General features: G+C 50.4%; 6 protein-coding genes across 6 annotated transcripts; 4 read left to right on the forward strand and 2 right to left on the reverse strand.

Annotated features, from left to right (window-relative positions):
- Positions 1-1480: 1480 nt before the first annotated feature.
- Positions 1481-3264, forward strand: PEX2_006990 (RTC4 family protein; the record flags this gene model as incomplete). The annotated part of the gene is made up of 2 exons (XM_016737976.1): positions 1481-2949; positions 3009-3264. 2 exons carry the CDS (start codon positions 1481-1483, stop codon positions 3262-3264), a joined length of 1725 nt encoding a protein of 574 aa, XP_016594548.1.
- Positions 3265-3701: 437 nt separating this feature from the next.
- PEX2_007000 (M28 family metallopeptidase) lies at positions 3702-6145 on the forward strand (the record flags this gene model as incomplete). The annotated part of the gene is made up of 3 exons (XM_016737977.1): positions 3702-4593; positions 4651-6026; positions 6089-6145. 3 exons carry the CDS (start codon positions 3702-3704, stop codon positions 6143-6145), a joined length of 2325 nt encoding a protein of 774 aa, XP_016594549.1.
- Positions 6146-6466: 321 nt separating this feature from the next.
- PEX2_007010 (TMEM14 family protein) lies at positions 6467-6949 on the forward strand (the record flags this gene model as incomplete). The annotated part of the gene is made up of 2 exons (XM_016737978.1): positions 6467-6469; positions 6629-6949. The coding sequence occupies 2 exons, from the start codon at positions 6467-6469 to the stop codon at positions 6947-6949; spliced, it is 324 nt and encodes a 107-aa protein (XP_016594550.1).
- Positions 6950-7766: 817 nt separating this feature from the next.
- PEX2_007020 (putative C2H2 finger domain protein) lies at positions 7767-9139 on the reverse strand (the record flags this gene model as incomplete). Its single annotated transcript, XM_016737979.1, has 3 exons — positions 7767-8480; positions 8539-8918; positions 8977-9139. The coding sequence occupies 3 exons, from the start codon at positions 9137-9139 to the stop codon at positions 7767-7769; spliced, it is 1257 nt and encodes a 418-aa protein (XP_016594551.1).
- A 1021-nt stretch (positions 9140-10160) lies between these two features.
- Positions 10161-12482, reverse strand: PEX2_007030 (uncharacterized protein; the record flags this gene model as incomplete). Its single annotated transcript, XM_016737980.1, has 1 exon — positions 10161-12482. The coding sequence occupies one exon, from the start codon at positions 12480-12482 to the stop codon at positions 10161-10163; it is 2322 nt and encodes a 773-aa protein (XP_016594552.1).
- Positions 12483-12591: 109 nt separating this feature from the next.
- On the forward strand, positions 12592-13096 carry PEX2_007040 (uncharacterized protein; the record flags this gene model as incomplete). Its single annotated transcript, XM_016737981.1, has 2 exons — positions 12592-12746; positions 12988-13096. The coding sequence occupies 2 exons, from the start codon at positions 12592-12594 to the stop codon at positions 13094-13096; spliced, it is 264 nt and encodes an 87-aa protein (XP_016594553.1).
- Between the last annotated feature and the right edge of the window lie 452 nt (positions 13097-13548).

Raw genomic sequence — 13548 nt, forward strand, 5'->3', positions numbered from 1 at the left:
TCTGATATCTACCTGGCTACTACAAGCGACGACGGGAGCAATATACTATTGGATAATCTATACCTGTCATGGCCTCTTTCTACCACTGGCATAACACCAGGTCCTCGCAATGGTACTAAGTATTCCGATCTCGGGGATAACCGTCTACTGCCACTGGGGCTTGCACTGGTGGAGCTGTCCCTTGGAAAGCCTCTCCACACATTGTTGGATATGCAGGATGAGAATCAGGATACACTGGTGAGCAGATTCAATACTGCGTCATGGCTTGTCAAAAAGGTATACATGGAGAGTGGGACGAATTATGCCGATGTGGTTAATAGCTGCTTGTCTTGGTCTTCTCTATGTCTTGATAAAAGGTTCGAGGAGCGTGTCTTCGACACTATTGTTTCTCCGTTACTGAAAGACTTGGGCAATTTTGAAGGCATAGCATAATATGAACGAAACTTGAATGTATATTTGAACACTTTTCTATAGTACTCTCGCAAGGTTATGTGACCTTTCCCTTGAGACCTGTCTGTGTACCGCGAAAAACTTCTATTCCCCAAGCTTTGGATACAAAGTGGCACCTAATATATGAAAGCCCCACCTAGCAGAGGGAATATACCATATAGAGGTACATAATTAGGTCTTTTTTAGGATATTGTATAAAAGTGCATGAAATTGGAGTAGCAATCGCGACGCGTTTCCCCTCAATGTGGCGCTGGTTACGGCGGAAAATAGCGGCACATCGGACAAATTTATGGAGGGCATTTAATTGGTTCAAAATACTGACTAATTCACCGCCTTTCTCCCACCGCTTCTCCCAATCTGATACTAACGAAAGTGTTCAGATGCCTTTCTTTAGCATTTCTTTTTTTGGATTTCTTTTTTCAGGTGTCGTTTTAGGTATCTTGCTGGGGGTGCTTTTGGGATATACTTTTTTTGGTCTCTTTTTAGCTTTTCTTTCCCCCCATTTCAATGTTGGTAGAAAGAATGATTAAAAATGGAGAACCACAAATCATATAATTACAGTGAATAGCGTAGTTCCCATAAAACGACTTTCCGATATATAGTATGCAATATTTGGAGTATTACGATAGATACATGGAGTTATAGATGGAGTTCTACTCAATGATTTTCTGCCGGGTGAAAGCGGCGGTTCAACCAATCAAAATCCCCGGTGTCCGATATGCCGCTATAGCCCGCCGTAGCCAGGTGTCCGCATTGTCTCAGCTTCTCGAAACCAAGTGTTCTTTGTCTCGAGGACCAAAAAAACCAATCCAGCCCTGATTCAACATTTCACCTCGAACTGAACCGCAGAAACATTTGCCTAGAGAGTTGAAAACGCGCAAAAACGCGTTACCCCATCCCGAGCTCGAATTCCCCCCGGCCTGAGCAACGCGCTTCACATGAACCCAGAATAGTTCTCTTTGACTCGAAGCTTTCAGAGCCCCGATTGGTGCCAACAGTTGGCAATTGGAATCCTCCACCGCCGTCCACCATGGCGGCTCAGGCCAAACCTGATTCCAGCTACGCATCCAATCGTCTGACGTGGAGCAATCCTCCACCCGGACATCTTTTGTCTACTTTCAATAAGCCCAAGCCTGAAGATGCGAAAGTCGAAGTCGCAGGAACCAATAAGGAGGCTGATCAGCCTGGTGTCGAGGCAAAGCCGGAGATTGATACAGACGCCGAGCCTTTAAGCTCCGATGAAGAGGAAGCAGAAGGCTCCAAGCCAGATGTTGCTCAGCCTATCATTGATACAAAAGTGGATATTGACACAGATGCCGAGCCTTTGAGTTCTGACGAAGAGGAAGGCGAAGACCCCATGCCAGACATTGCTCAACCTAGCATCGAGAACAAGCTAGAGATTGATACAGACACCGAACCTCTCAGCTCTCCACCTCTTAGCTCCCCACCACTCAGCTCCAATGAAGAGGAAGCGGAAGACCCGAAATCGAACGCTGCTCAACCTAGCGTTAAGAAAAAGTGGGATATCGACACCGATGCCGATCCTCTAAGCTCCGATGAAGAGCAAGCTAGCGATAGCGAGGCTTCCCCAAGTCGCAAAGAGGTGAACTATACGACTTTGGAGGAGAAGCTTGCGGAAGAAAACAACAAGGCATACAGTAGTCCACAAATTCATAATGGACACTCTCGCAGAGGCGAGTTTGTGCGAAACCTCAGCGCTATGATGGGCTCCGATGATGACGACCTCCTTTTCTTCTCTTCGCAAAGCCAGAACAAGCGGCACAGGACAAAATATGCGTATAAGGGAACCTATTTCAACAGGCCATCTTTTTCTGCACCAGAGACCAAGAAAGCGAAAGAGCCGTCGCCGGTCGAGGAAGCTCCCAAAGAGCCCGAGGAGACCTTTATTATGCCAAAGGACATCGAAAGTTCGAGTTTGAGAGAACCTCGTGGCGGAGAAGACTCAAACTCTAGTTTCTCACACGGCCCATACACGATGGAAGAATACGAGGCAATGCTGCTTGACGATGATTCACCTCTCTCATCACCTTCTTCCTCCACTTGCGAGCAAATGTCCCAGCTCGATGGACCCGCAGCGAAGGAGGAGCGCCAACCATCACCGCCCCGTATAGCTCTGTGCCCGATGTGTCATAAGGAAGTAGACTGGGCTTCGCTAGAACTGTTCAAATCACAGGCAAAACAGCGTATTCGCGAACAGGTGATGTTCTGTGAATCACACAAGCTCCGCAGTGCGATGGACCTGTGGCGTGATCGAGGGTATCCTAACATTAATTGGGATAAGTTTGAAGAGCGTGTTCAGAGTTATTTCCCCGAACTCGAGAAACTGCTTGTCCCCGGTGCTTTCTCTTACTACCGAAATATTCTTGGTACCTCTTTTGCACCAGGGAAAGCGAGAAACTTCCGTGTGACAGTGAGTGACGACGAGAGGCTTGAGACGATGACCTGTGGTTATTATGGTACTATGGGTGCAACTAAAATGTATGTGGTATATAACTCCCTATTTGGTCGAACTACGCTAACCTGTGTCTTCAATCTAGGCTAGAGACAATCATCCGTCGTTTTTCTGTGGTTGTACGTCGTCTGGCGACAACAGATGAGCTTATTAAGACGGCAGGTGTGGCTGGCTACACACAGTCTGTACTTGTGCCTGAGCTGGCTGTTCTCATGGTCAAGGATGACATGAAGGTCAACGACGAAGAAGCCCGTCGGATTATGAGGGAGAGTATGGACATTGGTGGCAGAGTCAATCCAGATCTCAATGTTGTCCCGATACCGGAAGATGTCGAATTATGATTGTGGATTTACTCGGTTACATTCTATACCACGGGCGCTATGTTGTTTCATCTCATTTCTAGCTGTGGCTTGTGTTTCATCTCTTTCTGCTCCCGTTTCAAGGGTCATGCAGTTTTATCATCCTGAGCGATTGTATATAGATAGCCATTATGATACCACTCATGCTTTGTCTTATATTTACTTGAATGTCACTTATATTGATTCCCAACTGAACGCCCAATTAACCCTTGGTAATCATCATCAGCGAGAAGACCTGAGTCACTCTCATAGATCAAGGAAATCAATATTCGCCCAAAGAGGCAATTTGATGGCGGGTTGACCCGTGAGGGGTAGCTTTGTCAGCCGATAAGGTGATCGCTGGGTCGATGATACCATGCGGAGAAGTATTCCATCTGGGCAAGATTGACATTTTCACTCTTCCATCACTCACACACAGGATGAGGGAGAAAGACATGCGATATTCAGAGATCACACCTCTGCTGGAGGTCAATGTCGCTCCTTTGCGGCATAGATATCCACACCATGCTCTTCGTCGAGCGTGTACTATCTCCCTTGCCGCCCTACTTTCTGTGGCAACCCTTCTATTCCTACTTCCCATCGCCATTTTGCCCCGAGAGGGCGGCTCTATTTGGTCCTATCTCCCCGGTGCCCACCCAATCCCCCACGAAGCGTGGCCGGAGAGCTACGGTCTGCCTTACGAACAGCTCCAGCAGATCCTCCTCAATGTGCCTTCCGCAGCCAAGGCCCGAGAGTGGAGCCAATACTATACCGCAGGTCCACACTTGGGAGGAAAGAACCTGTCTCAGGCGCTCTGGACTTTAGAAAAATGGAAGGAATTCGGCGTTGAGGATACCGAGCTCGCAACGTATGATATTTACATCAACTACCCGCTCGAACACCGCCTGGCTCTCTTGAAGACGTCCGGTGACAAGACCGAAGTGACATTCGAAGCTACATTGGAGGAGGATGTTCTTGAAGAAGATCCCACTTCCGGCCTGCCAGACCGTGTTCCAGTGTTCCATGGCTATTCTGCGACCGGCAATGTGACCGCACAGTATGTGTATGTCAACTTTGGCACGTACAAGGACTTTGAGGACCTCGTCAATGCCAATATCACCTTGGAGGGTAAGATTGCCATCGCCAAATACGGTGGGATTTTCCGTGGTTTGAAGGTGAAGCGTGCACAGGAGCTTGGAATGGTCGGCGTAGTTATCTACAGTGATCCGCAGGAAGATGGTGAAATCACCGAGGAAAATGGCTATGAAGCCTACCCTAATGGACCGGCACGGAATCCCAGTGCTATCCAAAGAGGTAGCACTCAATTCCTCAGTAAGGCTTCTCTTCCGATGTAATGACTAATGGCATTGCCAAGCTAACTTGAACAAGGTATCCTCCCTGGTGACCCCACAACCCCGGGATACGCATCTAAGCCTGGATGTGAGCGACAAGATCCGCACAACTCCATCCCTTCAATCCCATCTCTCCCGATCTCGTACAAGGAGGTTTTGCCATTCCTGAAGGCGCTTAACGGCCACGGCCCCAAAGCGTCGGACTTCAACAAGTTTTGGCAGGGAGGCGGTCTTGGCTACAAGGGTGTGGAGTACAACATCGGACCCTCTCCCGAGGATGTAGTGATTAACCTCCACAACCTCCAAGAGTATGTCACCACCCCACTGTGGAACGTCATCGGTACCATCAAGGGCCACATCGCCGATGAGGTCGTTATCCTCGGGAACCACCGTGACGCGTGGATTGCCGGTGGTGCAGGAGATCCTAACAGTGGATCCGCTGCTTTGAACGAAGTCGTTCGTAGCTTCGGCGAGGCTCTCAAGGCAGGATGGAAGCCATTGCGCACTGTTGTCTTTGCCAGCTGGGACGGCGAAGAGTACGGTCTTCTTGGCTCGACCGAGTGGGTAGAAGAATACCTCCCATGGCTCTCCAAGGCCAACATCGCCTATCTAAATGTCGATGTTGCCGCTGCTGGCACTCATTTCGAACCTCGGGCCAGTCCCTTGCTGAACAAGGTCATCAACGATGTCACCGCTCTGGTGCAGTCCCCCAACCAGACCGTTCGCGGCCAGACAATCCGCGATGTCTGGGATGGCAAGATCTCAACCATGGGCAGCGGCAGTGACTTCACTGCCTTCCAGGATTTCGCCGGTGTCGCCAGTCTCGACTTCGGCTTTGGTCGTGGTAAGAATGACCCAGTCTACCACTACCACTCAAACTATGACAGCTTCGCATGGATGGAGAAGTATGGTGACAAGGACTTCCTTTACCACCAAGCTTGCACAAAGCTCTGGGCTTTGGCAGCGGCACAATTGGTGGAGTCTCCTCTTCTTGCGCTCAACGCCACCGACTATTCCCTTGGCCTTGGATCCTACCTGGACAACATCAAGCCCGCCGCCGACAATCTCCCAGAGAAGACTCACTTTGACTTCGCACCTCTGGATCGGGCCATCCTTGAGTTCCAGGAATCCGCAAAGGCCTTCGATGCCCATGCTGCCGACCTGAAGTCCCAGCTTGGTGATGACGTGCCTTGGTACCACTGGTGGAAGAAGGTGAGACTGTGGTTCCAGATTCGCGTCACCAATGCGAAGTACAAGGGAATTGAGCGGGCTTTCTTGTACCAGCCTGGTCTGGATGGCCGTGAATGGTTCAAGCACGTCGTCTTTGCTCCTGGCATCTGGACTGGTTACTCGGGAGCCACCTACCCCGGACTAGTAGAGAGTCTTGAAGCTGGAGACGTGGAGAATGCCGAGGTATGTGTTTATTCACAAACAATTTTTGCTCTTGGCACAAATACTAACTTATGTGTTTCTAGAAATGGAGCTCCATCATCCAGGAACGAATTGGTGCTGCGACCAAGTTGCTGCTGTAAATGGCTGTTAAGCAACTATCTTACCTCGGTATGATAGAGCGTTGGGTATATATATAGTATAGTTGGGATTGGAGATTTACAGGTACATCAATTTGAACAAATCCCACAAGTAAAACACTTCCCAAACACAGAATTATATACTTCCCAGCATTATATTATGCGTGCACATTTACCCCAGACTTCGTCATCTGACTAATCAATTGCATGACCGAGCTTCATCTGCGTAACTTACGTCTTTCCTAATCTCACCTCTTCCTCTTGACCCTATTCCTCCATACGCCCAAGAAAAGAAGACTAAAATCTACCTTCCAAACATACAAGATGGTATGTACATAAATCTACATCCCCGCACCGCGCCTCCAACCTTATTCAACCCACCCAATCAAACCCTCCTACCCCAAATCCAAATAAACCACCAACATACCACCATCCACCTCTTCCATCTGTCCCAGACAACCCAAACCCAAAACTAACAAAACCTAGGCCCCACCAACAACCTCCGCCCTAGTCCTCTCCCTCCTAACAAGTCTGGGCGGAATAATCGGCTACGCTCGGACCGGCTCCCTCCCCTCAATCATCGCCGGCGTCTCCGTCGGCCTCGTCTACCTCCTCTCATTCCTGCGTCTGCGCGCCGGCCAATCCTACGGCGAGGAACTTGGTCTCCTGGCCTCGGCCGTGCTGGGTGGAAGCTCTATCCCGCGAGTGATCAAGACGGGTGGCAAGCCTGTCCCGCTTGTTTTGTCTGTGTTGGCTACGTATGGGCTGTTTGTTTTTGGGATTGCGTTTAGGGAGAAGCGGGCTTGAGGATTAGGATTGGAAAGGAAATGGAGAAGATAATCAAGTTGCATTGTTAGTTCAGATTTAGTTAAGACTCATACGTCAATTGAGTGTTTAGCAGCCATTGCATTGCGTATTGACTTTAGTTGCATGTTGTATAAATCGGTGCTACTTTACGGGCTTGACGGGTACGAAGTCTAAACAGGAATCAAGAATCACTGAAATCAAACATGCATTGGTGGATAAACGAAAAGTGCATTAGATCCCAGGCCAAAACGCCCCGAGATGGATTTCCTACCTCCAGAGAAACGCTAAAAACTTACATCGACCGTAGATGGCATCATTTCGCCGTCTCGGGCATTCACATCGAACAAATTCCTCCGGGCCAGGGTTAAACCTCCAGTGGGGGGTCAGGAGGGAGGATCAAAGGGCAAGGCACGTACTGTACGTAGGCTCGTTGTGACTTTCACGAGCCAATGGCTCAGACCTGGGCCTCCCTTCCCCGAACGAGCGACTCAAGGGAACCTCTCGATTCTTTCTTTTGGTTTTTTTGATGATTTTTTTGGGAGTTTTTCGATTTTCTCCTTCGATTTCTTTCAAAATGTCTTTTTTATCTGGCAGCATCAAACTCAAACAGCATCGACGTTTCCTGGGGTTGTCGGGAGAGAGATGGTGGGACGGGGGAGGACTCGCCAGACTAGGATTTGGAATCAGGGCCACTGATGACAACCAAGAATCCAGCCAGGAGAATGCTCATATGTAACTAGAAGTTTTGATGTGTCGACTTAGCTGGGTTCCGTAACTCCATCACTTGCAAATGCAGCAGGAAAAAACAATGCAGAACTTAATGTGCCGGGTCGATCACCGTGTCGGACTCTTGAATGCCCCCCACGATTACGTTGCCGGGAAGCTCGCCGAGAGCGGTTTGCGTGCTTCGGTCTGGGACGTATGCATATCGAGGTAGCTGCGCCATCTTCTCTTCTGGACTAAGCGTATCTTCATTGTAAACCATTCGGACCGCGGGCTTGGTCTTTTCTTTCTTGGGTTTGCTGGTACCCTCTGTCTTGGAGGCGACGTCATTGGCTGCGCCTGAAATTTGATTGTCAACGGGTGTGGAGACATTATCGGTTGGTTGGGCGCTGGATCCATTAGAGTAACCCGAAGCTGCGGGGGTGGGGGATGGGACATGTCCCATGTGCATCTGTTGCATTTCGTGCGCGTTGACTGAAGGCACAGCAAAAGCAGGACGCTGAGGAAGGTTTGAGGCGGCCGGTAGGCCCGTAAATCTGTTATCGGATGGTGGAGGTTGTTGCTGGGGGAAAGAAGGAGCCCCATAGGAGACTGGTGGCTGTGCTGGAAGACCGGCGGGAAATGGTGAGGGATACCCGGACGGGGTGTAAGGGGAGGCACCAGGGACCTGTTGTCCACCAACAGGGGAGTAGCCTGAATAGGAAGGACTGCCAGTTTGCGAGAAATGAGGTGTCACACCAGCGGGGGGCCCACCGTAGGGCTGAGGGTAAGAATATTGCGGAGTGGCTGCGATCTGAGGTGATGACGCCTAGTAATAACTGTTAGTTCTCAGATCACTTCACATTGAATCGCAAGATACGACTTACGTATCCACCGGGTGTTGAAGTAGATGGAACAGCACTAGAGGGTGTCACATCGCCGCTGCTACCTCCGGCAAGCGCCTCCGCACGCCTAGCCTTGTGTTCAGCCAGTCGCTTCTTAAGATCTGAGACAGGTTCGAGCTTGGGCTTCTTCGCCGGTTGGCCGCCAGAAGAGGCGCCAGTAGGAGGGTTGCCTGTCGCATGCTGGCGATCCAGCTCGGCCTGCTGAAATTGTGAAGCGACACGCTGCTGGTGGGCCTTGAGGACATCCGCGGGGATACCCTCCATGCCGAAGATTTCAATATCGACGCCCATGCGGTTCGGCAGCGCATTGTGGACCTGGGTCAATTGCTCCTTGTGGACCTGGCTCAAGTGCACGGATAGACCTAGCGGCATAAGCCATCAGTACATGCGCTTACATGATCTACATAAAATGCAACTTACCTCCGGCAGTATTCAGTCTGCGATGGCAGTTGTCACACTTGAAATGCTTAGCTTTCTGGTGAGAAATGAGGATCTTCAGGTCGTCAAAGTCACGTTCACAGTAGTAGCACCATGGGCGATCGAGGAGCTCCTCGAGAGAGGGACCGCGTCTTTTTTTACCCATTGTGGCGTCGATAGAGACAAAGAGTGATTCGAAAACCGTAAAGGTGTGTGGGGTTGCAAAGGAGGGGAGGTTTGCTCAGGAGTGTCGCAGATCCGGAAGCTCGCCATGATGGATGAGGCCAAGCCTTTATCACGTGGTTGGCACGTGACTGGCTCCAGATGAAGTATGAAGTTGTGACTGAAGGAACTTTGAAGCATTTTGAAGATCTTTTTTTATCTCTCTGTTTGTATTGGGGAAACAAGCTGGCTACTTTGTCTCTTGCAATAGAATTCGCTCACGTGTATGTATTCCCATTTCGTTGGCCTAGGCTGCCTTTGAGAGTATTCCATATCTGAGCCCAGTATAGTTACTACTTCTAAATTATATTTTTGGTAGTCTCTAGCAGTTTTTTCTAATGTCCTTTTTTTTTAAAGATATGTTGTCGTGTTATTAGCGTTAGCGACAAAATATAGAATATGGAGAGTGAAAGAAGTATACAAATGTGCAACCGATGTTTGCAATATAATATGCGATCTACCTATCTCGAATAAAATCCCCCAAATACAATCTACAACCCTCGAAACTAGTATGTACAAGCTAGGAACTACAGATAGGGAGCGAGATTTTTTTTTACAACTTGAATTTTGTCCTAGAATACATGTACTAGTGCCCTAGCAGTGTCCGGACACTGCCAGGGCACCAGTACCTTCATAATGTATCTGATCATTTTATTCCCAGCCCACACCCCAGGGAGGTCTGAGGTCGTAGGGAACCACCTCCACCCCGGTTTATCAACTGCGGGCTCGGCCCAGTCACGAAGAGGGCTGTGCACCAAGCAGTGAAGATAAACCGGGGCGAAGATGATTCCCTGCAACCCATTCCAAACCCTGGGGTGGGCCAAGAAATGATCAGTTGGTGTCGATGCAACCCCCAATTCTCTCTCTCTCACTCGTGAAAAAAAAGTAAGATGAACATGAAGTAAGATAATAGCTAAAATGAGAGAGAGAGAACTGAGGATTGCCTCGACGAAGTCGGCCTGCCCTCAATGGCGTGGGTCCCTCGGGTTATGACCCGGGAGGGGACCCATCCCGTGGTACTGGACGTACGGGAATGGGGCGTACTGGGGCGGCATGGGTTGCCCCAGTTGCGCCATAGGCGCAACAGGCGCAGCAGCAGCAAAGGGGTTCACTGGGCCGGGGCCGTAGTGAGAGACCACCCCCATAGGAGGGAGGGTGGGAGGCATGGGCTGCTGCTGCTGCGCCTGTACGCTTGCCATTGAGGGCAGGCCGGTGGGCCCCTTGGGGGCGAGGTTGCCAGCAAGTGGTGCCAGCGAGGGCGACCGCTTGCGGCGGCCGGGGCCAGTGGGCTTGGGGACCTCGTCGGCGGCGCCGTCGACGGTCCGGTCCTGCTCGATTTGGGCCTTGGATCGCTTTGGGTTGCGAATGCGTCCTTCCCGGTTGAACCGGTCCCAGTGATCGAGCATCGCCTTGGTCCTCTTGGGGTTCTTCGAATTGGCGATCTTCTGGCGCCTGGCCTCCTCAATCGCCTCAGCAGAGAGAGCCTCCTTCTTGGCCGATGTCGGAGCGGATTCGACAGGGCTTTCGGTGGCCGTCGGTTCGACGGCCGGGAAGGAGGTCTCTGCTGGAGGGAGTGATGAGGAGGCCAGGCTGCTAGCGCCACGTCGACCCCGGCCCCGAGATGCGGGTTGAGTAGGGGCAGGGGTGACTTCGAAGGTAGCCCGAGAGGATCCAAGGCGACCAAGCCCACGGCCGCGTCCGCGGCCACGGCCACGGCCAGAGCCTCGGCGAGAGTTTGTGTCAGAGTGAGTTGATTCGGCAACGACGGTTTTGCCGCCGCGGCCTCGGGTGCGTCGCTTTGCGGGGTGGTTGTCTTCATCGGTTTCATCACCATCCGCACTCTCATTTTGAGTCTCTTCTGCATCGGTGGTTTTGGCTGGCACTTCAACTTCTGCGGCCTTGCGTTTCCGAGTGACTTTTGGCACAAGTGGCTCGCGTCGAGGTTCATAAATTTGAGGGTGATATTCAAGGCCATGTTTCTTCATGGGTGCCCACCCATCAGGGTTAAGATCACCACTCTCCTTGTTCTTAGCAATCATCTTTCTGGCTTGCGCAGGAGTTGGGACAAAGCCTCCCTGTACAAATGGATCCTGCTGTGTGCGGATGGGTACAAGTGGTGTGTTGCCCGGGAAATAATTGTGCTTGTAACCATAGAGCATTGCCTCTTTCTTTTCCTCAAAGTCAAGCTTGTCCTCATTGAAGTTAGCCAGAGGGGCTCCGCCCTTTTTCTTGTGACCCTGCATTTGATGTCGCTTTGTTTGATATGAGGGTTCATCTCGCTTGTGTCGGTGCGCCTTGAGGTAAAGGTCGTCGAGGGCCAGGTATTCATCTTGAATTGTTTTCAAGGCAAAAGCGGCGGTCTGTGTGAGTGCGTAGAGTTCTTCAGGGGTGTATTTTTCGGGATTGCGGAGCATGCTGACAAGCTCATCGAGTTCCTGAGCCTGTACTTCGAGGAATTGGCCTTTGTCGACTTTGGGTTTCTTGTATGGAAGAGGTTGAGAGGCTGGCTCAGGAGCATCGCGCTTCCTGGTCTTAGAAGGGTCGTGGAAAGCATTGTCCCAAGTAAATTCACACTTGGCGGCTTCCTGGTCGTAATTTGGGGAGAATTTGTTGGCATCATGAACTTTCCAGAAACGTTCAAGGCGCTGTTTTACATCTGATCGTCGCCACTGGGCCTCACGAAGGCGATACTCCTCGGGATATCCAGTACGCGGGTTGGAAAGCCAGTCCAACAGGTCACGTTTCGTTTCGGGCATATGGCTGATATTGGCTTGGACTGCGGTTGGCTGGGTGCCATTGTTGTCGTCAGTGGTCAGTTCCACTGCGATCTCTTCGCCGTCTTCGTCCTGAGCCTCGTCATCTTCGGGCTTGGCAGCTTGGACTATGGGCTCGTCCTGTTCAATGGCGTCGTCATCTTGGAGATCGCCATTCTCGTCGTAAGTGTCATCAGCGCCATCTTCGGCGAGATCTTCAGCGAGATCTTCGGCGCCATCGTCGGCACCATCATACCCAGAAAAGTTGATAGATTTCGGGTGAACTTCGTTGATATGATCATTCAAAACATCTTCCTCGGAGATGTCTGGGTCATTTGGGAGCATCAAAAGCTTCCCACACCAGTCACACTTGAGCCGTCGAGGCATGGGCTCCGGGGACTGAGAGATTTGGGTGGAAGTAGATTGGGGACGGAAGGGTTCAGAAAATTGACGACGCAGCGGGGAGTCCTGGCTGTCACCAATATCCGAAGAAGGATTGTCCCCATCCAGATCGGCCCTTGGAATAGGGGCCATTTTGGCGCGAATGAACAGAAAAGGAAAAAGAAAAAAAAGAGAACAAGGGGGGTATGAGTGTTTCAATGAACAGGAGAAAAAAAAAGAAGAAAAAAAACACGAGTCTCAAATGGAGAATGAAGAACGTCAAGAAAGAATCTGTATAGATGGTCAGCGTTGGTTCGCTTGCGGGTGCCAAGACGCCAGTAAATCGCAGCGCAATTCCGCGGTTCCAAGGGCCCAAGCCACAAGGGAACAGCGCGAACACAAGAATCGCAATACATTGTAAACCCAGTAAACGCGACATGTAACATGAGAAAAGCATGAAACATAAGACACGGTCGGGCAAAAATGCATGGATCAAGATCTGACCGGGAAGTACTGCGAAACTGTGCCATACAAGAAAAAAAGTGGAAAAGACGCGACACTTACCATGAGATGTTTAAAGTCGAGTTGAGTCCTTGTGAATAGGAGACACGAAGTCACAGCCAATGACTGCTGGCTGTTAGTGAGTGCTGCAAAGAAGGGTGCAGGATGGGCATGAGTGGCTGCCAGGGATGTGTACTTACTATCTGACTGGGGAAGGCTGGGTAGGTGACAGTCCACTTATTGGGACACAACGCGAAGTGGGATGAGAGAACAAGAGAGGAGGTAAGATGTTGGAGACAGGTGAAATAGAGAAGATGTCAAAAGGGAAAGTATGTCGCAAACTTGTGTTTGGCGCGCAGATCTTGCGTCCCCCGGGTAGTATGAAGAAAAAAATGATCTTCGCCGACGCGACACCGCGCAAAGAGGAAAACACGAAACCAAGGGCAGTAAATGAAGTGAGATTACAGAACAGGGTGAATACAAGAGAAGAGAATAAATCGGAAGGTGAAATGGACTTAGGATGATGAGGTTGAGAGGAGATTGAGGTTGAGAGAGAGATAGTTTTGTAGTTTCATAGGCAGTGGAAACCCCGTCCTGGCCCGACCAATCAGAGACCCCGTATCTACTAGCCACATTGGACTACATTGAGGAAAGGGGGTTTTTGATTTGGATTCATCAACTATTCTTCACTATTCATCGAGGATTTTATTGATTCTCT

This window comes from Penicillium expansum, assembly GCF_000769745.1.
Source record: "Penicillium expansum strain MD-8 chromosome Unknown contig20, whole genome shotgun sequence".
In the NCBI taxonomy this organism is placed as follows: domain Eukaryota; kingdom Fungi; phylum Ascomycota; class Eurotiomycetes; order Eurotiales; family Aspergillaceae; genus Penicillium; species Penicillium expansum.